The sequence below is a fragment of the Pholcus phalangioides genome, unplaced genomic scaffold (genome assembly GCF_987345545.1).
Source record: "Pholcus phalangioides strain wild (caught in Gottingen) unplaced genomic scaffold, Ppha-v1.0 ptg000042l_1, whole genome shotgun sequence".
In the NCBI taxonomy this organism is placed as follows: Eukaryota; Metazoa; Arthropoda; class Arachnida; order Araneae; family Pholcidae; genus Pholcus; species Pholcus phalangioides.
In genome coordinates this window covers 2,810,771-2,835,109 of record NW_028301628.1, presented here as the reverse complement: position 1 = coordinate 2,835,109, position 24,339 = coordinate 2,810,771, and the positions used below count along the sequence as shown (strand labels likewise).

General features: G+C 36.6%; 1 protein-coding gene across 3 annotated transcripts; it reads left to right on the top strand.

Moving 5' to 3' along the window:
- The first annotated feature begins 510 nt into the window (after positions 1 to 510).
- LOC149063895 (putative tRNA (uracil-O(2)-)-methyltransferase) lies at positions 511 to 24,339 on the top strand. 3 transcript variants are annotated; one of them, XM_089255010.1, is made up of 11 exons: positions 511 to 1,003; positions 2,348 to 2,447; positions 3,571 to 3,787; positions 5,351 to 5,419; positions 6,282 to 6,389; positions 6,666 to 6,737; positions 8,607 to 8,710; positions 9,555 to 9,738; positions 13,094 to 13,409; positions 20,337 to 20,453; positions 24,103 to 24,339. In XM_089255010.1, the coding sequence occupies exons 1-11, from the start codon at positions 628 to 630 to the stop codon at positions 24,294 to 24,296; spliced, it is 1,857 nt and encodes a 618-aa protein (XP_089111136.1). In that variant the 5' UTR covers positions 511 to 627; the 3' UTR covers positions 24,297 to 24,339. The 3 variants fall into 3 exon arrangements, with proteins under 3 accessions (XP_089111136.1, XP_089111138.1, XP_089111137.1); XM_089255012.1 differs by having other exon boundaries at positions 538 to 1,003; positions 13,094 to 13,196; positions 24,103 to 24,307; XM_089255011.1 differs by lacking the exon at positions 6,282 to 6,389 and having other exon boundaries at positions 538 to 1,003; positions 24,103 to 24,307.

The following is a 24,339-nucleotide window of genomic DNA, read 5'->3' as shown; positions in this document are numbered from 1 at the left end:
GATGCTATGTCCCATCTCTCGTGCGCCGACTATAACACTACGTTCAAACTCACTTAAATCTCGATAACCTGCCATTGTAGCAGCAGTAACCGATCTAACAACTATGCCAGACACTTGTTGTGTTATATAGGCGTTGCCGACCGCAGCGCCGTACTCTGATTGGTTCCATATCTCTTTATTTTCCTACGCATGCCTGTACCAGTTTTTTTGGCTCTTCAGTTTATTAAGGAGTATTAGTATTGAGTGTATTAAGGAGTGTATTAAGTGTATTAAGGAGTGTATTAAGTGTATTAAGGAGTGTATTAAGTGTATTAAGGAGTGTATTAAGTGTATTAAGGAGTGTATTAAGTGTATTAAGGAGTGTATTAAGTGTATTAAGGAGTGTATTAAGTGTATTAAGGAGTGTATTAAGTGTATTAAGGAGTTCTAGTTGGGGACACCGTTCTCAGCTGACGTCATGCTCCCTCCAGTAATATAAGCTCGATGGTTATTGCAGTTTTAAGTCGAGTCAAGTCAATGTTTGTTTACTAACATAGTAAACGTGGTCATGTGCATGATGATGTGTGATTCCCTTTTATCCTTCACCGAGACATAATTCCTACATTATTTCAAATTCCCCCGTTCAATATGCTAACTCAAATTTCGGAAATCGAGACCGATGATAGTATTTCCGACGCAAATTTTTGGAGTGGAGTCAAAGTGTGGATCACGAGACCTCACATATTGAATAGACGTGTGTTCGGGATTGAAGTTTCGAAAACTTTTAGGGCTATTGTAGAAACCACGGCTGGCGATTTGAAAAACAGTTTATTAGCACGTGCAATTTCCTGTAGAGACTTTGAAGAGTTCGAAAATACCCTGATAAACTCTTACAATGTCATTCCAAGTGATGACAATTTAGTAAACGAAGATGATTCGTTCAACGATAACGAGGTTCTGATACAATTTAGAAATGTTCTTCCGAAATCTATGAAATTCAAACCCTGCTTGGAAGTCTTACTGAGTGTGTGCTTACGTGTATTTTATCAATATTGTTTTTTTTAGTATTGGAATCAATGCGTATTTTGTACAAATAGAAAATAGAGTAAACCTCTCTTGCAAACACCATTGGGACAAAAAAAATCGTCCGTAAAAGAGGGGTGATCGTTAATCAGGAGTTTGGAATTCATACTTTTATTACACAAGGGGAAATTATTATTTGGCTGTAGACGAGGGGGGTGACCGCATCTGAGGTGTGTCTGTTAAGAGGGGTTTTACTGTATTCTTCACCTTTCCTAACACTTTGGTTAGAAACCCTGTGCTAAAGCAATGAGCCATCAGTTCTCCCCAACGAACCTAGTTTGCTTACCCACTCGTTGTGCATAGTGGTTCTCAAGCTTTTCTCACCTGCACCTCATTGCTTTAGTCATTGTTTATCTGGTGCTTTCCTGAAAAGTCTCGAAAACAACCACTTTATAGCACTGAATAGTCACACATCAAATTGACAGCTTACCATAATGTCGCCCCCCAAAATGCTAGTTTAACCTTCCAGCAGCCACGCATATGTCAGAGATAAATGGTAACAAGGAAAACGCTCATCTTCCACAAATACCCAACTGCTAAAAGGTTTTATTTTGCATGCAGTTGAGTGCAAAACAACTACAGTAAAATTGATACAATACACATATCAGTGGATTAACTATGGGAAATGGGGGGGGGAAGAAGTGAAGCACCATGAACAACCAAAAACCCCATCAAAGTGACAGAAAGTCATAAAATTGCATCAATCTCAAAATAGTTTTCGTAAAATCTATATCTGTTCACACATACATTTCATCAGCTTAAAAATGAGAACTCTGTGTATATTTCTGTTATTCATCCCAAACAACAATTAAAATCAAAGTAGTTGGCTAAAATACTTATGAAACTTATTTATGCAGTTATACATGTATAGTCAGATTACATGGAATAATGGTTCTCGATATACGGCAGCAGTATAACAAGCATTAAGTTACACAGAAACAAACTGAACGTTAGGTTCACAACACGAACACGCACATTCCAATATATGCTAATTCGTTAGAGGTTCCATGGGGGAATATGGACAAGGTACATGTGTGGTTCAGTTGTTGTCATGTTAGAAGCAGGGTCTGATTTCTGCTTTGACAAGTGAGGTATTTTCCCAGTGCTCTCATAATTTTATGAGAAGCATAGCCTATAGTACTAGGCAGGTAGGAAATTGTTTGAAGTTTCTAAATGTGTATCTAGTTATTTCCATTCGTTGTTTTTGGTTTAACTACATTGCTTTATTTTTCAGCAGTCGTTAACCATTAGTTTTGTGAATAATTTATGTTACATTTTTATGCAGTATCACCAAGAGTGAGTGTTACATTTATTCCATTTGAGAAAAACATCTCCTTTCACCTGTTGCCATCCATTCCTTATGAAATAAAGCATGAACACAACAGGTATGTTACTGTTACTAAATAATCAATGCACTACAGTAGACGCTTGATAGAAAAACCATTTTCGTCCCTTCGAAAATGGATGTTATATTGGGAGGGTCATTATATCGAAAGGAAAACATATGTGATAGTCGTTCTATGAAAATATTTGGGACTTGCTGTAATGGGGGTTGTTATATCAAGCGTTGACTGTATACACTATCCCATATAATGATGCCCTCAAAAATGATAATCATCAATACATTATATGCAATCCAAAATAATTCTGTAGAAAGTAGAAAATTGTTTTATAGTCATATCAAGTATTTTTCTTTGTATAACATAATCACTTTAAACATTACATGCAATCAATGTGTGTATTTTCAATGGGAATTTTTATATGGAAAACAATGTCTAAGGTATTTGGCATGACAGTTTTTTTGACCAGCGATTCCCAACATGAGCATTAATGCCCCCTTGGGGGTGATAGAAAGTTCCAGGGAGGCAGTAGAAGCTACGAGTATAACATAGGATCCTATGGGTTAGATTGCATTGGGGGGCTATGGGACAAAAAAGATTGGGAAACTGTGGCTTAAACCGTCAAAAACTGTAGTGTGTCAAAAACCTACAAATCCTGATTCACTTCCATTTTTTTTGTACATATGGGTGCATGATTTATAAATTGAGTAGATGAGAATATAATTATAATGAGACTATCATACTCATTAAAAGTCTGGTATAACAAGCTTATAACTAGAATTTCTCTGTCATAAGTGATTTGTAATGCACCATTAATAAGCTAATATTTAAGATATTTTTTGCTTATAATGCCTAATATGACAAATTTTCCTTCAAGCTGCAAAAGTATAAAACACTCCTCCACAAAATTTTCACATACACCATTGGCATACATAGTAGCATCTCAATACCGTGTAAAGACAAAATAAATTGTGCACACATGAAAATAAAAAATTAGAGAAAATATTGATTACAACAGTGATTTCTCCGACTATCGTAACTTCTCTTTACTGTGTTTATCTACTACTGAATGCTATCAGACTATTTGACATATTTCGAACTCTACGTATTGATTGTTATGTTAGTTTATTGAAATCTTTATTCTTTGTATTTTCTACTTTGTGTTTAGAATAAGTCTCTGTGCTTATATAAGAAACCCAGATGAGCTACAAGATCAGAGCGTATGCATCGAATGGCTGAAATCTGTGGTTTTGCATAAAATTTCCAATTGGAGTAAGAATTTTCCCACCAAGCCAATCTTGTTGTCATTGAGTCAAGTTTGTCCTAAAGAGTACAGTCAGATATACAACGATCTGAAAACAAAGTATGGGAAGACCCTAACAGATGTAAGTATTTTTGGACATTATTGTTGCAAAGAAAGAGACGTTTTTCTCAACCTACAACATATTCAAGAGGTTTTTCTGAACGTTATGCCGAGGCACATTTTAAAAAGAAAAATCATCTCCTCTAGAAATCGAACCCAGTTCTTCTTGCATATATAGGTGGTTATTGCTGTAGTTAAGGAAGTGGCTACTACTACTACTACTATTATTATTACTTAACCGTACATGTACCTAGTACACATTCCTCTATGGAATTTCTAACAAATTGGTACATGTCGGAATGTGCATGTATATATTGTGAACCTAACATGAAGTTTGTTTCTAAGTAAACTTTTTTTATATGTACTGCTGCCATTTTTCATCAGTTTTTGAGTGAAGTGTAATGATTGAATAATTGTACCGTTGTAGACCTGTTGCTCTCGTTCGCGAGACTTTTTAACGTGGCGATGGGCTTGCATTTGCACCTCAAAGTTGGGAACCACAGAAAACCAACTTCAGCCGCCCACCACTGTGACGAGGGTGGGATTAAGGAAGGCACAACATCTTCACTCAGAGCATCATGTTGTTAATGCGTGTTGTAAGGAAATAAAAGATGTTTTTCTGTTGCGTGGGTTAGCTTGCTTGCCAGGTTTGATTGGAGAACCTAATTTTTCGTTCCAATGTGCCTTGGCATAATATCCAGAAAGTCTCTTTTCCAGGTCATAATTATTGTTCAATAAACATATGTTTCAATTTTTTGATTATGTGAAGGAAGCTAACAAAGCTCTTATCTGGGATCACCCTCAAGAAAAGTCATAGGTGATAATGTATTAATATAGGAGTTCCTTGCCAGGGATCCAGGAAACAGATTTCTGGGAGTTCATGAGTATGAGTGAGAAAGAAAAAAGTCATTGTTCTTACAATGTTTGTTATATATTAAACATTATTCTGTAATGGGGTTCTATGGCCTTTTATTTTATTAACAGAGTGACTCTGCTTAACACAAAGGGTGAAGAACCCGTGCACCAACTCATTCTACAAGACTAGAAGATAATAAATGACATGGTTGTGAATTTTCTGCCCACTAAATGTTACCAGTTTGGTTTACTCATTTGACCAAAGCATTTATCAGCTTAAAAGAAGATTGTGGCATATTTATGTCCAAAAATTTTTATATCTGAAATGGGTTCAGTTTTAGGTTGAAAATCAATTCCACTATATAAATTTATTCGAAAGAAATCAAACCAAAATTTCCTGCCTAAATGCACCAGGGTCCAAGTTTTTATTCTGATGGTGCAACAAAACGCCTTTCCATACCCAAAACAGTATGGGTTCAGTACCGAGAGAATTATTAGTTTTTATGTATCCCTGTGGCTTATATAGTATAAAGACAAGAATCTGTCTGTCCTCTTAGACCTTACATATTAGAATGAAATGGGCAACATTAGTGACATGGAATGTCTTGCTACATTACTTATGGAATTCTTTACATACTTTGAACATACTGTCTAGTCTTTTTATAGCAAATAGATATATTTTATAGAATGCCTTTAAAAATGTAATGTTTCTCAATTTTTATTATTATAGATGTGGACAGAGAAAACAGATCCTGTCAAATATGTTTATGAAGATATTGCCATAGCTGCTTACATTGTGGTAAATTAATGTATTTATGTTCCTTTTTAAATGCATCTATTTCTTTTATTATCCTTTATTTTTTCCCTACTCGTTCTAATTCTATTTCAAATCTTTTTCTTTTTTTAAAAAAATAACGATACATATAAGTGTGAAAATATAAATAAAGATATACAGGTTTCAGAGCTTTCTGAATCTTCATCAGTAGCAAAAGAAAATTTTCTATTCCAGTTACCTTAAAATAGAAGAAACGTGCCTATTTTAGCAGAGATTGCTTCGTATGTAACCACCATGTGGATGAAGGAATTCGTTGAAGTTCTAAAATGTTCTCAGCTTGTTATTATTTAATCTCATAAATGTCTATTTCTAGTCCTAATTGTACAAATGGTTCGTGTTATCTGATTTCTCAAGAACAAACTTATGATCGTGAATATAATGGGCATAGTCAACTTATATATGTCAGCTTATGGCATTATCAATCTATTTATCTCATGACTGATGAAATAAATATAAGCATCAATAAAAATGAAAATTAATCTCGTACATAGTCAGGATCAGTCAAGGGAAAAATTCTCCCATCATAAAATCATAAATGGTGTGAATTAACAAATGTATTTCAAAACAATCCTGTGACAAATGAAATTTCATTTGCTGAAAGATTTTTTTTTCATCTTTACAATTCCAAAAGCATCTGAGATTCGTAATTTCTGTCACATTCTAGAAATGAATCCTTAATCAAAACTTCTTTTTTTTTAATCACAAACTTCTATCACTGTTTATGTTAAATTAAGTGTATTATATATGTGTATATATATATATATATATGATAAATGCTTCCTTATCTTCTTTAACTGTGATTAATGTTTAATATTGTATTATCCAGACTTTGTGGGAAGAAGAGAGGAAATTGCTTCAAATTGATAAAAAGCAGAGTTTTGTAGATTTAGGCTGTGGGAATGGATTGCTTGTGCACATTCTATCTTCCGAAGGTGTATGTTTGACTTTTCTTTTGTGTCTTTAATCACTTATTTCAGTAACAAACAAAATTAAATAAAAATGTTTAATTTATTTTCCCGCATTCACAACGGAGAATAACTTTTTTTTTCATTTCAGTTTTTTTTTTTCATTTTTATGGTATTTTATTATAAATCACTTAAAATGTTATGTGATATCCATTGCGTTGTTCATGGGTATGGATTCTGTTATTTTAAAAATATCATCATAATTTTATAAGAATATTTTAATTCTCTTATTTCAATATATCCAGTATTCAGGCATAGGCATTGATGTTATGAAGCGAAAAATTTGGGAATTCTATGGAAGTAGCACAAAACTGGTGGTAAATTTTTCCCTTTTTTTTTCTTCTCAGAAGTATCATTACATTTTTCTCTACGCAGTCAGCAAATGTTATTTTTTCATGTGTACTTACTAACTGTCATTTTGAAAAATTATGTATATTGATCAATAGCAGAAAGTGACACCATCATCTTTTTATATCTATTAGACACATACAATTTTTGTTTGCACATCAAAAATTTCTGATATCGTACCATATTCCTATACAAAATCCAGCATGCCTGAAAATCATGAAGACGAGCAGCATACCAGAAAATCTTATACTTTCCAGCATCCCATATAAACTGAACACTTGTTCTTGGACTTTGACTTTCCTTTGTTGAGCTCTAATATTTTTATGTAGACACATGGCATTGAAAGTATATCAATAAAGAAGCACATTAACTTTTTTTTCTTATGTACCAACAACTTTTCATAACTCTGTTTTGATGATTCATATTACAAATATTTGATTTATTTTTTGCAAAAGATCACTTACTTATGAGGAGTAAAAAGAATATATGCATCAAAAATATTTTGACAAAGTCATAAACATCCCATTAAAAAAATAACAAACCTTTTGATTTTTCTAGCATGCTGGCAATGACTCACTGGTCTGAATCAAAAAACTTCTGTCCCTTAATTTTTCCAGCATGCTGGATTTTGAGTGGGAATACTGTAACATCTTATTTTTGTTTATAGAATAATCATAAGTTTAAAAGTAAAAAAGAGATAAAAATGGCTAATTTCTGTGTTGACATCAAATTTTTAATTCATTTTCAGAAGATGCAGTAACTTAAAATTCATTTCCTATAATTTACGTTGACAGTCTGACTACTTCAGTAATTTATCAAGCCTTTTTGTCAATGTCCAAAATGTGCTAGAATTCCAGAGTAGTTCAGACTTTTGCCACCCAAATCGTGTAGTAACTGCTATTTAGTGGCAGTTATTCATTGAATAAGTTCCAGAGTGGCTGTATTTGGACCATACATAAATCTTGTACTGATATTGTATTGTTCAGTCCTCGATTTTTCTCGTCCTGTGGAAATTAACCACAAATTCATAGGAATAAAGGAATTTAATAGGAAACAATGAAACTTTCAAAAATTAGTTTAAGGTTAATCATTTCAAATATGTGAGCCAATCGGTTATTGAGTTTTACAAATTTTCCGATAGGTGGCTCGACAAATACGTTTATCAGTTATCAGACTATTTTAAATAGTGTTGCATTTTTATTTTTTCTAAAAGATCTCACGTTTATTTTTTTATGCGTCTATTAGATTAGTTGTCGTTGAGATTATCTTGTGATATTTTCTTGTTATCTCACTTTTCTTTCTGGTTATCTCACCATCAACCTTTTTCTGTTAGCCCAATAAAGTCTGGAAATAAAAATTAACTAACTCAAAGAATAAAGGTAAAAAAAAAATTCCATGGAAAGTTATGGATGCTGAAGGTGTGCTGCTTTTATTATTAGTCATTCGACCAAGTGAAGGTAGAGCAGTAATCATCAGATTTTGATCAATGAAGTTCAGTAGTTTGCTTGAGCTACTTTTCAATTGATTAGAAAAAAATTGATTATCAAAACATATTGCCATATAGAAGCAAATTTTATTTGAATATTTATGTAAGTTATATGGGAGGTATTATATTGTCTTTTTCATGCCAGAAACAAATTTGCAATGTCCTTGAAAAAAAAAAAGGCGGATATCCTTATCCGCCTATACAGAGAAATATCAGTTTCATTATTAAGACTAGACAACTCTAGTCAGTCACTAACATTCTCATTATTCACCAGACATTTGATTCGTAACATTCATTAAACATACCGTGCATGTAAGACTAGATTTCTATCTTTTTTCTTTTTTGTTAACAGGAAAAAAGTGTCATTCCTTCAGAAGTATCATTTCCTGAGTATGACTGGATCATTGGTAACCATTCGGACGAATTGACACCATGGATACCTGTGATTGCAGCACGGTTGGTTTTTGCATCATTGTATTCAGGCTAATGTAGTAATAACATAATCAAAATAGGCTATGTAGTAAAAATATAGTCAAAATTCGATATAGCACTCTTCCCCCCCCCCCTCCATTTAGCACCAAAACTTTCAGCGAAGCTCAAGAATCGTGTGAAATAAATGGTGGCATTAAATCTTGATATGATTGTATAGGCTATAAGCTACAACTGGACATAAGCCATACATTTTAGGAAACTGTGACAATCATATGGTCATCATCACAATTTACTATCACATTGTATGTGATAATAAATTCACTAATGCATTAAACCTTTAAATTTTTTATTATTAATGTATTACAAACTTAGTGGATCTGAAAGCAAGCATCCTACTCTACTCATTATTTTCACAACATCTGGAAAGAATGTTTAGATCTGTTGCTGAACATGAATTTTTTAACATTGCTAATGAGCACATTCCTACACTAAAGTCTCACATGAATTAGCTGTAATAATCATTGTTTCTTAATAACACGATTTGGCTCATTTTTTATTTCTTTCACACATAAAAAATTCTGGTTTCAAAGAAAAACCTCAGAAATTCAAAGCTATTTAGCCAAACTATTCAACAGTCCCACTTTCAAAGTGTTTTGAAATGTGATCATGAATTATTTTAAACCTTGTACATATATGTTGAAGCTTAATACATTTTATCTTACCCAATCATTTTCCTAATTTTTACTATCAATTGAAAATTTGAAATTGTAATTGAAACACAGTAAATAGATGTCCATGTATGTTTTCTCTGCATTCTTCAATTTTGTTACTATCCATTCTGCTTTTTTTTTCTTTCTTCCAACTGCAGTTCCTCATACAAGATGAGAGTGTTTCTCCTCCCTTGTTGCCCGTACTCTTTCTATGGTAAATACAAACGTCAAAACTCTGCATCTTCTTGCTACGAGTCATATCTGAATTTTGTTCAGGAGTTGTGTGAACAGATGGGATTTAATGTGGTTCGAGATAAATTGAGAATTCCATCTACAAGACGAGTAAGAAATGTTTTTTTTTGTATAACCATCAGCAGTTTAAGTATGTCATTACAAAAACATTCAACCTGTAACTTTTATTCATACTACTGCTTTGCTTGAATAATTTTGTTTTATTCTGCTGTAAGGATTGCTGACATGATATATATAGTAGAACCTCAATCATCTGAGGTAATTGGGACAATCCTTGGGCAGAAAATCAAAATTTCTAAATACAGTAATACCTCGGTTTTTGTTAACTTTGGTTATCTTTGATTTTTCCCTCAAATAATTTGTCTCAGTTTTCGTTGGTTACCTCTGATTTTGTTGCCGTGCCCACTTGACCTTGCTGTTAATTTTCTCCTGCTCATTGTGTGATGCTTTCATTGTGTGAGCATCACTCTGCATGTCTAGCCAAATAATTCAATGGGGAAAAAAGATTTCCTTAGCCAGCAGCCTTTCGAAGAAGGCCAGAATTTGAAGATTTTGAAGGATTCAAGCCTCGCCCTGTTGGACCTACACTTGTGGTGCAGTTAATTGTTGATTTGGAGGAAGCCCATGGGTTCGGAGGTGAGTGGTGAGGATGTTGAACAGTTAGTAGATGGATTACAATGAAGAAGTCACCACTGAAGAGCTGCAAAACCTTCACCTAGAAATGCAACAGACAGCAGAGGAAGAAGTTGCTGCAGATGAGAAAAAGACGGGACAATGTGCCTTCTTCTGAGATTAAGGACATCTTCTCCGTGCGGAATAAGGTACAGGGGTTTGTGGAGAAAAATCACTCGGACAAAGCTGTGACAGGCTGTGTCTGCAACTCATTTAATGATAATGACTCGCCCCATTTTAGGCAAATCTTAAAGAGGCGGCAGAAAGAGACCTCTTTGAACAGCTTTGTTGTGTGACATTGGTCCACTGACTCTGAAGCTGGTCCGAGTGCCAAAAGACCAAGAAGGGAAGTGACCCCAGATAATGCCTTGATACCTAAAGTCATTATGGAGAGGGGGGGGGGGAAGATTCCGCTTCCAAACAATAATACCTGCACCTCTTTCTCCCATTCTCGTCATCTTGCATTCACCAACAGAGTCTTCAGAAAGGTATAAAAATGTAAATGTCATGTTAAATGTTCATTCATTCTGTACATTAGTACTTATATTTATTTTATATTAAAATCTTATTGTTTTTAGTATTAAACACTATATTTATTCTCTATAAAATGTGTTTTTATTATTATTTTGGAATGTCTAGAACAAATTAGTTGAATTTACATTGATTCATATGGAAATAATTGCCTCAGTTTTCGTCTCTTTCAGATTTTGTCAATTTTTTTCAAACGGATTACCAACAAAAAACCGAGGCATCACTGTAATTGAATATGCATCAATTTAAAGGCCCAGTATCATCTATACCAGTGATTCTCAACGTGGGCATTAACGCCCTCTTGGGGGGGCATTGGAATGTTTTAGGGGGCAGTGCACTTTCTTTCTTTCGCACCAAGCACAACTCTGGTCTATCGCTATGGGCAATTTACTACCTTTCGTATGAGGGGTGATGATGATGCGATGGGGGGTGGATGACTCCATTTTTAGTACGAGGATTCAGCAAATAAGTATTACTTATTTAAAAGAAAGATCAACAAGAGAGAGACAAATATGTATGTGGGTATGAGCGTATACGATCGACTCGCACGTCTCTGCCGCGTACGTGCTAATGCGCAGATGCATGCGGCCAAAGTGCTGCGCTATCTCTTGGCAAGTAGAAGAAATACAATTCACTATTTGTGAATCGATTCACTAAATAGCAGTGATTCTCAACGTGGGCGATGGAATGTTCCAGGGGGGCGGTAGAAGCTACGAGTATAATGTAAGATCCTATGGGTTAGATTGCGTTTGGGCGCGATGGGAGAAAGAAATTTCTGAAGAAGGGGGCGATGGGACAAAAAAGGTTGTGAAACTATGATCTATATATACTAATTATAATCAAATACACACAGTAATATTGAAAATTTTTATCATGCATTCAACTATTATATCTGACTAGACTTTCAGACTTTGGTGCCACAAATGTCTGGGTTGCTTTTTCTCACTATAGAATATTTTCTTTTGACCTCAAGGAGTTGAGCCCTGACTTATAGGATTAGTTATTACTATTATTATTATGTTATTATTAGTTATTATTATTATTATTAATTATTTGATAACATTTTTTATAGCTTACTACAGTGATCTCTCATTTATGCATCATGCAAATTAACAAGGAAAAAAAGACGCGTGAGGGAGTGAATTACATTATTTAGCAATATCTTTGACAGGATAACCATGCGCAGAAAACCATGTCATAAGTGAGAGAAACTCATACGTGAGAGATCACTGTACTTTGTTGCATTACACCCCTATAATAATTATTAGTTATAAACCAGACTTTCTTCAAAACGGACAACCTTTAGCCCTTATTTGTCCATCATGACCCTTTCAGGCCCTGGTGCCACAAATGTGTGGGTTGCTTTTTCTTAAAGTAGAATTTTTTTCTTTTGACCTCAGGAAGTTAAGCCCTGACTTAAAGGATTGTATAAGTTTTTAATTGAGTTAGGAATATGGTGTTTATATGAACTTCTTTGGGGGCTTTCATCAGAGGGCAGCACTCAAAGTTGAACTTTCAGGGGATTTTTAAGATGGTTTCCTGAAAAAGTGTGATTTACTACGTAAAATTTAGCAATAACATTCTGGAAAAAAACCTGTATGTGAAGATTAATATACCCTTCATCATCTTGGTTGAAAAAAATGGAACGAAGTAAATTATTTCTTCAGAAAAAAAAATTAAAAATTTGGAAAAAAAATTTGAAAAATAAAGATTTGCTGGCATTTAAGTTTTTCATGCATTTTTTTTTTGTATCAAAAATTCAAAATGCATATTTGATACTAAAAAAATGCATGTTTCAGCAACATTGTTTCTGATTTATCGCAATGTTCTTGCTGCCCAACTGAGCAATTCCTTTTTAGGAAACGTTCGAAATCATTGTTGGCTATTTGCAATTGTGAATTCTTCATCAACATCTTCATTCTCATCTGTAGGAGAATTTCAGCCGTCTGTAATAATTTCATCAATCACTAAGAAACATTACCACTGAAGAAACTGATGTCAGACAGCTGAGAGTTTTAGATAAACAAGATTAAACTGCACTACAGTGTACTTTATTGAACCCTGTTATAGTAAACTCAACCTTTATAATGAACTTCCGGATATAGCTTAACAAATTAAATTTTTGCACCCATCCCAGAGGATTGTCTCACTAAATTATAGTGAACAAAATTTTGTGTTCGTAAATGGCTGAAAACTAATTTCATTTTCCAGAGAATTTAATTTTTTTTCTCTTTTACTGCAGGTATGTTTTGTTTGTCATTCCCGCAACTATGTCCCAGAAGAAGAAGAAAATATGGACAAGCAGAGGTCATTGTACATAGAACACAACTCGCACATCGATAATGGTAACAAAATTGAAATCACTTTGGGAGACGATGTGTTTGCACCCCCTGTAACAACTTTCAAGCCAAGAGACAAAATTATCCCGATCCGCAATTGTTGTTCATTAGATCGAAAATTCATTGAGGATACTGTCGTTAGAGTTATGGACTTGCTGTTGAAAGATGAAAATTTCATCGAGGTTGACTTGGAGGGCAAAAAGAGCACCTGGAACTGTGGTGATAAATCAGTTATCTTCCTCTTATAGAATACATATGAAGTTATGAAATTGATGTCCTTCATTGAATTTGGCATTGAGATATGAACTAGCACCTGTATGAAAACATTATCATGCCCTGCATATTGTTAATCAACATGAATTAATTTGATTTGACCACATGCCAAATTTCATTTGCAATCAGCATTACAGTTTGTTTTGTTGGTTACTTGTTCCCCCCATCATTAACATGTGAGCCAGACAAATTTGATTAGGAATCCTTTCTATACTGATAGACACAAAGGTATAATTTATGAAAATTTTGTGTTGTCCTCAGATTCATGGTTACTTTAGCATAGCTGCCAAGTCTCCCGAATTTTTCGGGAATCTCCCGAATTTTAGCTTCATCGCTCGACCTCCCGAAAAGTTCTTAAATCTCCCGAATTTTTACGAAAATCACAAAAATCCCTAATTGTCCCTAAAAATTCCCTACTTCATTAAAAAAAATCCCCGCTTATGAAAACAATCCCTAAGGAATTTCTTGTGGGGCATGAAGCCTCTTTTTTTTCCCTTTCGAAATGACGTCACACGTCGTAAATGGGGAAATTCCCTTTTTAAGGAAGTTTTACAAAACCTCTGATGGTAACAAGTTGTTTGTCTTATCGTGCAGGGAAATGGCTTAGCAGCCAATAGTCCTGAATAATAATCGAAGATTCTAGTGATGTGTATATGGTCAAAATTTCTTTTGTTGAAGTTACGTACGTGCGATATAACAAAGCATGAATAATGATAAGCAAAAACATATTTAATCAATTTTAAAGATACTTATTCCGATGAATTTCCTTTCATCAAACGTTCCAGAAGAGGGCCTACTTTTCCTTTTTGTACAAGTTGTGTTACGGACATAGACATCGGGCATGGAAAGACTGCCATCATCACTCATGTGAAATTGAAAAAAAAGCATCGAGCAAGTGTCACAAAAAGTCGGTGTTCTTCAAAAATTGACAGTGTTTTCCATCATCTTCCGATGATTTTGGGGTCATTCGCGCAGAATGTTTGTTCACAGCGTTTCTGATTGAACACAATATTTATTTTTACATCATTGAAGTTTTGGCCTCCAATTTCACTTGTTTTTTGCGTAGGAATTTTATTCCCAAGGGTTTAACTTCCATGTGTGTAAAATCCCTATTTTAATTTGACTTCAGTTTTTGAGTAGGGATTTTATTCCCTATGCTTTAACTTTTATGTTTGGAAAATCCCTATTTTATTTGGAAAAATCCCTATTGTATTTATTAGGGAGTGGTTTTAGCATAAAATACGGGTTTGCGCGAAAATCTCCCGAATTTTCATTTTCAAAAGTTGGCAGCTATGCTTTAGTTTTCAATTATAACCATCCACTTGGTTCATTTTTTCCTTTTTTTTTTTTTTTTTTTTGTCTTAGCGACCACTTCTTAGACCAATTGGTGCCTTTTTGTTTTGCCAAATTTTTTGCACCACCAGTTTGGCACAGCTTTACTTGGCGAGTTTTCTCGAAATCAGTTTGGCTCTCTCATGCGAATACATTTTCATTACTCTTCACTATACGTGTAACCTACTATGGTGTCGAAGCCATGCAGAAAGAATCAAGCTAAAATGTGCCAATTTGGTGTCAAAAAATATGTGGATGATAAAACTGGAAAACTACTAACTTATACATAGAAAATTTTAGGTGCTGATGCCAATTTTACAGTCCCCGTGGTGACCTGGAATTTTCATTACAATATATCATTTTATATTTAGGCACCAGTGTAGTGCACCAATCTAGGGTACCGGTGTGTAGGCGCCTATCTGTAGGACTGGTTGTTGAGCTCCATTATCAATGATAATAACAATCAGAAGGTTTTAAATAAATAAATATGATTTATTTGGTACGGACACATAGAAATGAAGGACATCACATAACAATGGTTGCTTGCCGACTGCGAAGAAAAAACATTTTTTATTGCAACTTGCGTTGCTAGGTAACAATCATTCGCACTAGAAAGTTGCGAAGCGCGACGTCTTCATTTTTCCGTCATCTGTAAAAGTTCAAGTATAGGTCGCTACACACTCCCCCCCCCCCCCCTAGTGTCAACAAAATGTCGTGGTCGAATATCTGTCGGGAAGTGGACATGACGACCAGAACGAGTCACTGTTTCTGGTACAGTATTTGTTGGACAGACGGGCGATGTCAAAGGCACTTGGGTGTGCTGGTCACTTAAGAAAGCTGGGATCAACCGATTGATGGAGATTCTCCTGGATGTCCCGTTGAAGTCGGTGTCAAAGAATTTATCTCGTCGATTTTTCACCAGAAATGGGCCTTGATACATAGGTTGCAAGGCAGAGTGTAGTGCTTCATTACACAGGAAGACATGCGATGCGGATTGTAGATGTGTGGGAACATATGTTGGCTTAGATCTGTGAGTTGTTGTAGGCATGGGTCTCATTGAACGCATTAGTTTTTGAAGTTGATGGACGAAATCGGATTGTTTGATGTCTGGTATTGCGGAGAAGTACTCGCCAGGCAGTTGCAATGATGATCTGTAGAGGATTTTGGCAGAGGAGCATCCTAAATCTTCTTTCACTGCGGATCTCAGGTCTAGTAGCGCTAAATGAAGAGCGTCAACCGAAGCTTCATGCGATTGAAAGCTGCCCTAAGATGACGAATCCAGAGATCGGTGTTGTCTCTCGATGAGTCCATTCGCCTGAGGATGATATGCATTCGTCTTGTGATGTTGGAATCCGAGGTATCTGCTTAAGGTTTGGAAAAGGTGACTCTCAAACTGTCTTCCTTGGTCTGTGGTAATCTTCTGTGGTATGCCAAATCTGGCAAACCAGGTCGCAATTAGGGTTTTGGTGACTGTTTCGGCAGTTTAGGCTGGCATAAGTGCAGCTTCGATCCATCTGGAATATCTGTCTATTATCATTAGGAGGTACAGTGAGCCTTGGCATAATGGCAATGGGTCAACTATGTCGAGATTGATGTGTTGAAATCTATTGTTTGGTACTTTGAATTTGGCCAGAGCGAAACGAGTGTGTCGGTGAACTTTAGAACGTTGGCATGCAATGCATGCTCTAGTCCACGTTTTACAATCTTTTTTGATGTTGCGCCAGATGAAGCGTTGAGAAACCAACTTGGTAGTAGCTTTGATACCTGGATGAGAAAGCGTATGGAGTGATTCAAAAGCTTGTCTTCCGTATGATTCGGGAATATAAGGACAGATGTGTCCCGTGGAAATGTCGCAAAACAAGTGCTTTGTTATCTTACTGTCCGGCAAATGAAGTTTGACGATCTTCAATGATGATCTTTCTTGGAGTTCACGTAATTCATCATCACATTGAGAGTCGGCAATCGCATCGTAGTCAATTGGTGATGGAGAAGCAATAGTTGCGATGCGTGACAAAGTGTCAGAAACTACATTATTTGGTTCGGGAATATACCTGATATCAGTAGTAAATTCTGTGATATAATTCAATTGCCGTAGTTGTCGAGGCGAAGCTTTGTTCGGGTCTTGTTTGAAGGCATACATCAATGAACGATGGTCACTATAAATGGTAAAATGACGTCCTTCTAGTTGGCATTTGAAATGTTTAACTGCGCTATAAATAGCTAGAAGTTCTCTGCCATACGCACTGTATTTTATTTGAGACTGGGAGAGTGTGCGAAAGAAAAAACTGAGGGGTTGGATCACACCGTCATGTTCTTGCTGTAGCACTGCACCGATGGCATTTTCCGATGCATCTGTTACGAGAGAAATGTGCGCGTTTGGCTTTGGATGAACGAGCAAAGTGGCGTTGCATAGCGCTTCCTTGACATCGGCGAAGGCTTGTGAAGCTTGTTGAGTCCAATTGAGTGGTTTCCGGCTGTTTTTCGCATGACCTGCTAACATAGCGGTGAGTGGTCGCTGCAAGTCCGCACACTTAGGTATGAACCGGTGGTAAAAATTCAGCATGCCCAGAAATCGGCGTAAGGAAGTGGCGGGAGTGGGTTGCATAAAGTTCTTGATGACATCTACTTTGGCGGATAATGATTTGAGTCCATTCTCGCTAATGTCATATCCCAAGAATTTGATGGTCGGGACGCCAAATATACATTTTGACACATTTATGCACAGTCCGTATTCGTCAAGTCGACTGAATATTTCACGTAAGTGTTGGAGATGAGTTTGCTCGTCTGGAGAAGCAACCAGGATATCGTCTAAATAACAGAATACAAATTCCAATCCTTGTTGGATCGTATTCACGAATCTCTGGAAGGTCTGAGCTGCATTGCGTAATCCGAAGGTCATATACGGAAATTCAAAGAGTCCAAACGGTGTAGTAATTGCTGTTTTTGGAATATCCTGCTCGTGCACTGGAATTTGTTGATATGCTCTAATCAGGTCGATTGAGGAATATATTGTTGTTCCGTGGAGAATGTGCGAGCAATCTGTGAGGAAAGAAATCGGGTAACGATCAGGAACTTTGATTTTGTTGAGTGCTCCATAGTCTCCACACGGTCTCCAGTCACCAGATTGCTTTGGTACTGGATGGAGTGGACTAGACCAACTGCTCTTCGAAGGCTAACAAAGTCCTTGTTGCATCATTAACTCGAACTCTTTTCGCGCGACTTTCACCTTTCCGTGGAAAGCAGTCGAGGTTGGGCAAAAACTGGTGGACCTGTAGTCTCAATGAAGTGCTTGATGTTGTGCTCTTTAATTTTCTTATTTTGGATGTGTGGACGGAGAATATATCAGGAAACTCTTTGACTACATCCCGATATGGCGATGATAATTGGTCAATACTGTTCAAGAAAAAAGATGGAGTTGCGATGTCTCTCGCAATGGAACAAGTAGCGGATAGCAGGGTTGTTCCATCGATGAGGCGATGATGTTTGCTATCGACTAACAGGTTGAAATGGGATAGAAAATCGACACCAATAATTGGTCGGGTTACGTCGGCTATGATGAATGGCCAAGCAAATGTCCTTCGGAGGTTCAAATTCAATGTTAGAAGTTTGGTACCGTAAGTTGAGATAGGGGAACCATTGGCAGTTGTAAGAATCAACTTCTCCGGTTTCTTGTGGGTATTGACGACAGTTCGCGGGACGACTGATACATCAGTGCCCATGTCGATCAAAAAAGTTTAGTTGGTAGAAGGATCGGCCAGTATGACTCTGTCGACGAATTGGCAGCCGTGGCCTTGGCCGGTGGACGACTGCCTTGTTAGTTTCCCGCTGAGGTTTTGAAGGAGCAGGACTATTGACATTTCTTAGTCTGAGCTCCGAAATTGGTGTAATAGAAGCAGAAGCCATTTTCAGCTTGGCTCAACGGCTTCTCGAGAGCGAGAATACCGTTCGTGATGACGGAATCTATGTCTAGGCTGTCGCTGTGAAGTACGAATAGCTGCCTTCAGCTCACTCAACTCTTTGGTCAGAGCTGCGACTTGCTGCTCCAATGATTGACTAACTGCGTTCTCAGGTCAACTGGATGCTGAGCAGATATTTGGAATGGCCAACTCGGCGATTTTATCTGCCATCGAAGCGAGTTGTTGAAGCCCTTCACTTGAAGCAGCTAGTATAGCTTGGACGTTAGCGGGGAGTCGCGCTAACCACAACGATCTCAGTAAGTCATCACTGAAGTTACGTCCGGCAAGCTCACGCATTCGGACAAGCAGATGCGATGGTTTTCGATCTCCTAGTTGTAAACCTTGCAGTAGCGTACGGATTTTCGATGATTCGCTCTCCATGTAAGCCTGAATCAAACGTGTCTTCAGCGCGTCGTATTTATTCTGCTGGGGAGGTTCTAGAACTAAATCTTGGACTGTCGATAAAATATCGGCATCGATACCAGCAATAGTGTGGTTGAAATTCGTTTCATCGGCAGTTATCGCTGCGATCGAGAATTGGGCTTCTAGTTGGATAAACCACAAGTTTGGATTGTTTCTCCAAAATGGAGGCGGCTTTATAGCGACGCGATTGACATTCGGCGGATTGTCCATTTGGAACGGATGAAACGATTACTCGCTTACCTTGAGAAGCTTGCTGTTCGAAATCACGGCCGGCGGCATCAGTCTAGGCACCGCTGTTCGAAATCACGTCCGGCTTCACCAGTGTAGTGTACCAATCTAGGGCACCGGTGTGTAGGCGCCTATCTGTAGGACCGGTTGTTGAGCTCCATTATCAATGATAATAGCAATCAGAAGGTTTTAAATAAATATGATTTATTTGGTACGGACACAGAAATGAAGGACATCACATTACAATGGTTGCTTGCCGACTGCAAAGAAAAAACATTTTTTATCTCAACTTGCGTTGCTAGGTAACAATCATTCGCACTAGAAAATTGTGAAGCGCGACGTCTTCATTTTTCCGTTAAAAGTTCAAGTAGAGGTCGCTACATATATATATATATACACATAGAAATGTACTTATATGTATGAAATAATAAAATGGCAATTATATTTTGGGAACACTCATGGAATATTTTACCACATTCATGATTTTTCAATATTTGCTGTCACAACCATAATTTCTTCTTGTGTTTCTTTTTTGAAAAGTATATAAATCAATTATATTACATGACAAGGTTGCAGAGCTGTCTTAAGAGCATCATGGGCTCGGAGCAAGTGGTTTTTCTGAGGCCCTACCTGGGAAATTCTTTAAAATTGCAAACAGATCTCACTTTTCTGAGGCCCCCATGCCATGCCCTGGGTTGGCCCATGGATTAAGATGGCACTGTGAGATTGTTTTCATTCCACTGATATAATGTAATGTGTTTGTATCATATGATGAACATTGTTGGTGAGAATAATTACTTGCAGGAGTTATTGTTGTAGTTAGGTATTGGTCAAGTATATAATCAAATTGTTAATGGTACTGATATTCTGTGGTTACACATAATAATATTCATGATTTCATAGCTCACTGCATAAAATATCTCTTCTCTCATAGGCAATTTGCCACTTGGTGATCTCGCTAAAGAATTAGGTTCCGAGACATTACAGATGTTGAAGAGCCAATGTGGGGGCTTGCAGACATTATTGAAAAACCATAAAAACTTATTCACAGGTAATCCATCGTTCTTGTTGCTATTGTAAAGCTCATTTTTTACCACATCTATTTTATCAAGTTTTCAATGCATGATCAAGCTGGCTATAGTGAACAGGGAAAATAAAAACTGAATTTCTTATACAGTGGAACTTGATTAATTTGCATTTTTGATAATTTAAACTATTACTAACATCTTTTGAGAAAGTTTTCTATCTTATTTACTCTGCTAAAAGTTCTTGTTTAATTGTTTGTTTTTTTTTTTTGTTTTTTGTTTTTTTGAATATTTTGGACAATTCCAAGCTGGGGGGGGGGGGGGGATCATGATTTTAGTATGAGTAAATGTAAGCAATTAGAGAAAATCCACATGAATGAATGAATGCCAGGACTCTACCATCAGACTTACCTTGTAGCAGAGATCTTTTCAAGGCCATCTTCACGGAACAATCTGGAAAAAGGATGTGTACCTAATGGACTGAAAGCGTATTTGGTGTCATGTCTGATATTTCAGTGCTGCTATCTACATTTCAAACAAGCTATAGTACCCGGGGTTTTCTCTATATACTACTTTACCGCACACCAACTCTGTTCTGTCACATATTGCCTTACTGCAATTTCCAACCAGTGGAGTTGAGTGGGAAATGAAAGCTCCATGTACTAGTGGTTGCCCCAGGTTCGTTAGGTAAAGAAATTGTTTCTGATGCTCTTGGCTTGGATTTGACCCCATGGACCTTCACGTTAACCTTCGTAGTGAAAGACAATCATCTTACCACTGTGCTACTCAGCTTTCTTTCTCTATATACTGGGAGTATTGGAAGAAGTTACAAACCATTCTAAAGGAATAAACCTATTTGAAGTGCATTGTTTGGGAACTGTGGAAAATTGAAGTGAACATTCCAAAAAATCATCATTGAGGCTTATGAAGCATTTTTGCCCAATGATTTTCACCCATTTCGTGCATTTGCCCAACTCTGACAAACTTTTAACCAGTCAAGTGGCTGCCATACATAATGTTGGTGCCTGCGACGGCATTTGCAGACGTGCAGACTTTTTTTGGTCTTTTTCACCAGTCAAGTGGTTAAGACAGCATTTGCCGTCGCTGATATACGTAATGGTGTTGCCTATGATGGCATTTGCCGACACAAACACTTTTCGGTCTTTTTCACATAGATATGACGAAATAATTTGTCATACATGTGCTGCCATCTCTGTACAGCCATCCTTCTACTTTATTATCTCATCACTAGATGGAGTTGACAATTATATTTCAAGGTGTGAGATTATTATTACTATTATCTTTGTCATGTTTTGCAAAGCAGCGTCCCCATCGCTTTTTTCTTCCGATTTCCTTACGAAGATGCATCTGTTTTATTACGCATATATCTTTTAGCAAAGGTTCAACTACTATGGTTCCACACAAATCCATCAACAGCATTTCTTTTAGTCACAGGACATAATGACCCCCCCCCCTCCCTCCCCACTTTTGGGGTGTCATATTATGTCTTGACACATTCGAGCTATAAAAAAATATTTTAATATTTCAAACTTCCAAGAAAATAAAAAAAAAAGGAAAAAGCATGCGCATCTTCAAAAAAAAGTGGGCACTGCGGGTAACGCTCGGAGAAATTAATTGGACAGTTGACTGGTTAAAGTAGCCTATATCATTCAATCCAATTCCTGCTTCGAATATATGAAAAATTTGGATACAGTCTAAAATTGTAGATTTGTATAGCGAACACATACACACACACAGGAAATCAATTTTAAATGTAAATTGTAATGATATTGATGGAGGAAAATCCACAATTAGTCAGATGTTGCTTCTCTCGACCAATTTTTGTTGTATCTTCAAATCCGGGACTATTGAATGCTAACCAGTCTGTTTAACAGAAATTAAAAACTTTTCAGAAAAAAACTTTTGACCTTGACATATCTTAATGTAGGTCCACAGTGGGTGCCATTATTTTTTTTTACCCAAACTTCTTGCTCGAACAGCCATGCTAACATTCTGTCTGCTAGAATTTTTTGTCCTGTCCTGAAGATAACCCCAGGTTTTGTGACAACTTGTAATAAAAAAAAAATATCATTTCTTCCTTTGAAAATGGTACCTTTGTACAGGGTCATAACTTGGCAGGTGCAACAGGTGCACCTGCAAAGGGTCCACTTGGAGGAGCCTAGAGTGGGCCTAAATTCAAATTCTTAAAAATTGTGTTATTCAACCTCTGAAAACGGATTTCTTCAGAATGAGTTCCAAGAAATTTTAATGAAAATAGATTTTACTAACACCATACAAAAATGATTAGCGAAAATTTTCAAACAGTTTTGTAACTGATGATATATCAGTAACTGTTTCTATAAATCAGGCTTTGAGCATGGTCAAGAAATACTACAGTGATGCAGATTCCAAATCGGTGGCATAATGTAGCAACTAAGATCAATTATATATCCTATATGAATATCTGTTGTTTAGTAGAAATTTGTAATCATGTTATGGGTCCAATATACAGGGTGTGCCCAAGTGGTAAGATGTTCATCTTCCACTATGATGGTTACCATCTAAGTCCATAGGTTCGAACCCAGGCAAAGGAACATCAGAAACAAGTTCTTCACCTATCAAGCCTGGGAAGATCATCGATCCCACCCGACTCCACTGGTTGGAAACTGCCGTATGATGGTATATGACTGGAATTGGTGTGCAGTAAATTAGTATACAGGGTGTCCTGTAAGCATGGTCCCCACTTCCTGTAGCGGGGCCCCTAGGCTGGGATTTTTTGCGGGCCCCTCAGTCAGACTTTTAACGGGCCACTTCTGTAGTTAATTTATAACGTGAAAAAGCAAAAAAATGATAACCGGGCCCCAGGGCTAGAGCCCTGTCAGCCCCCCCCCCCTGGTGGGGGCCATGCTATAGCAGCATTTATCTCGTCAACTGTCCATTGTTAATTGATTGAGGTATGTTAATTTAAAAATCGGAGAAAAACAAAAATAATGCTCCTTTCTCTCATTTATGCTGTTCTTTCCCAGATTTTTAATTTGAATATTCCACTTAGAATCTTGGATTTTTTTTTTTTTTTTTTGTGACCTCGGGAGAGACAGGGCAACAAGTTTCTAATTGCGAGTAAAAGAACAGGGGGCCGTATAAAACTTTAGATTTTTGTTATTTTGTGACTGTATTTTCACTCTCAGAACTGGTACAGAGTGATTCCTGAACTCATTTTGATCATTTTTTAAATTGAAACTAGACCTCTACAATAGACAGTTGATGAGATAAAGGCTGGCGCCAGCACTTGCAGGACACCCTGTAGATTAATTGGATAATTCTAACTTTTTTGCCGTCCCTCTTTGAGTTTCGAATCAACCAAGTTTGACTGTATTTATTATTAGTAGACTGACCATTTTTTCTTGCTTTATTTTGTGGTTTATCCATAATGCAAACCTTGTGTACACGGGCAAACACAGATTAAAAGAATCTGTGATTCAAGTTTTTTCAATTGAATAATTTTTTTTTGTCCCTGTGCACCTATTATGTATTTATTTCAACCCTGATTCACACAAATATTTTCCAAGTGCAAAGCATTTGATCTCGCAGAATTCATGCTATCTGTATTCAACTGCATGTGTTAGTTAAACAGATAAGATTCTATATAGAGTGCAATATTTATTCAAATTGTAGTATCTAAAGCTGAGGTGAAACTAAAAAGCCTGATAGAAGAACAAATAAGCGTTCCACAGGGCCGGGAGAGGAAGAAACCTGCTGGTGCAAAGAAACAAAGTCCAGTGTTCTCTGAAAAGCAGTGCATCTTCCATTTTCACCATCCAAATGGCTGTCCATTCACTGAATGTCAGTTTTTACATAAAAACAAATAAACCTTTTTGTCTTTTTTTAACAAATAAAAGATTGTGATTTTTT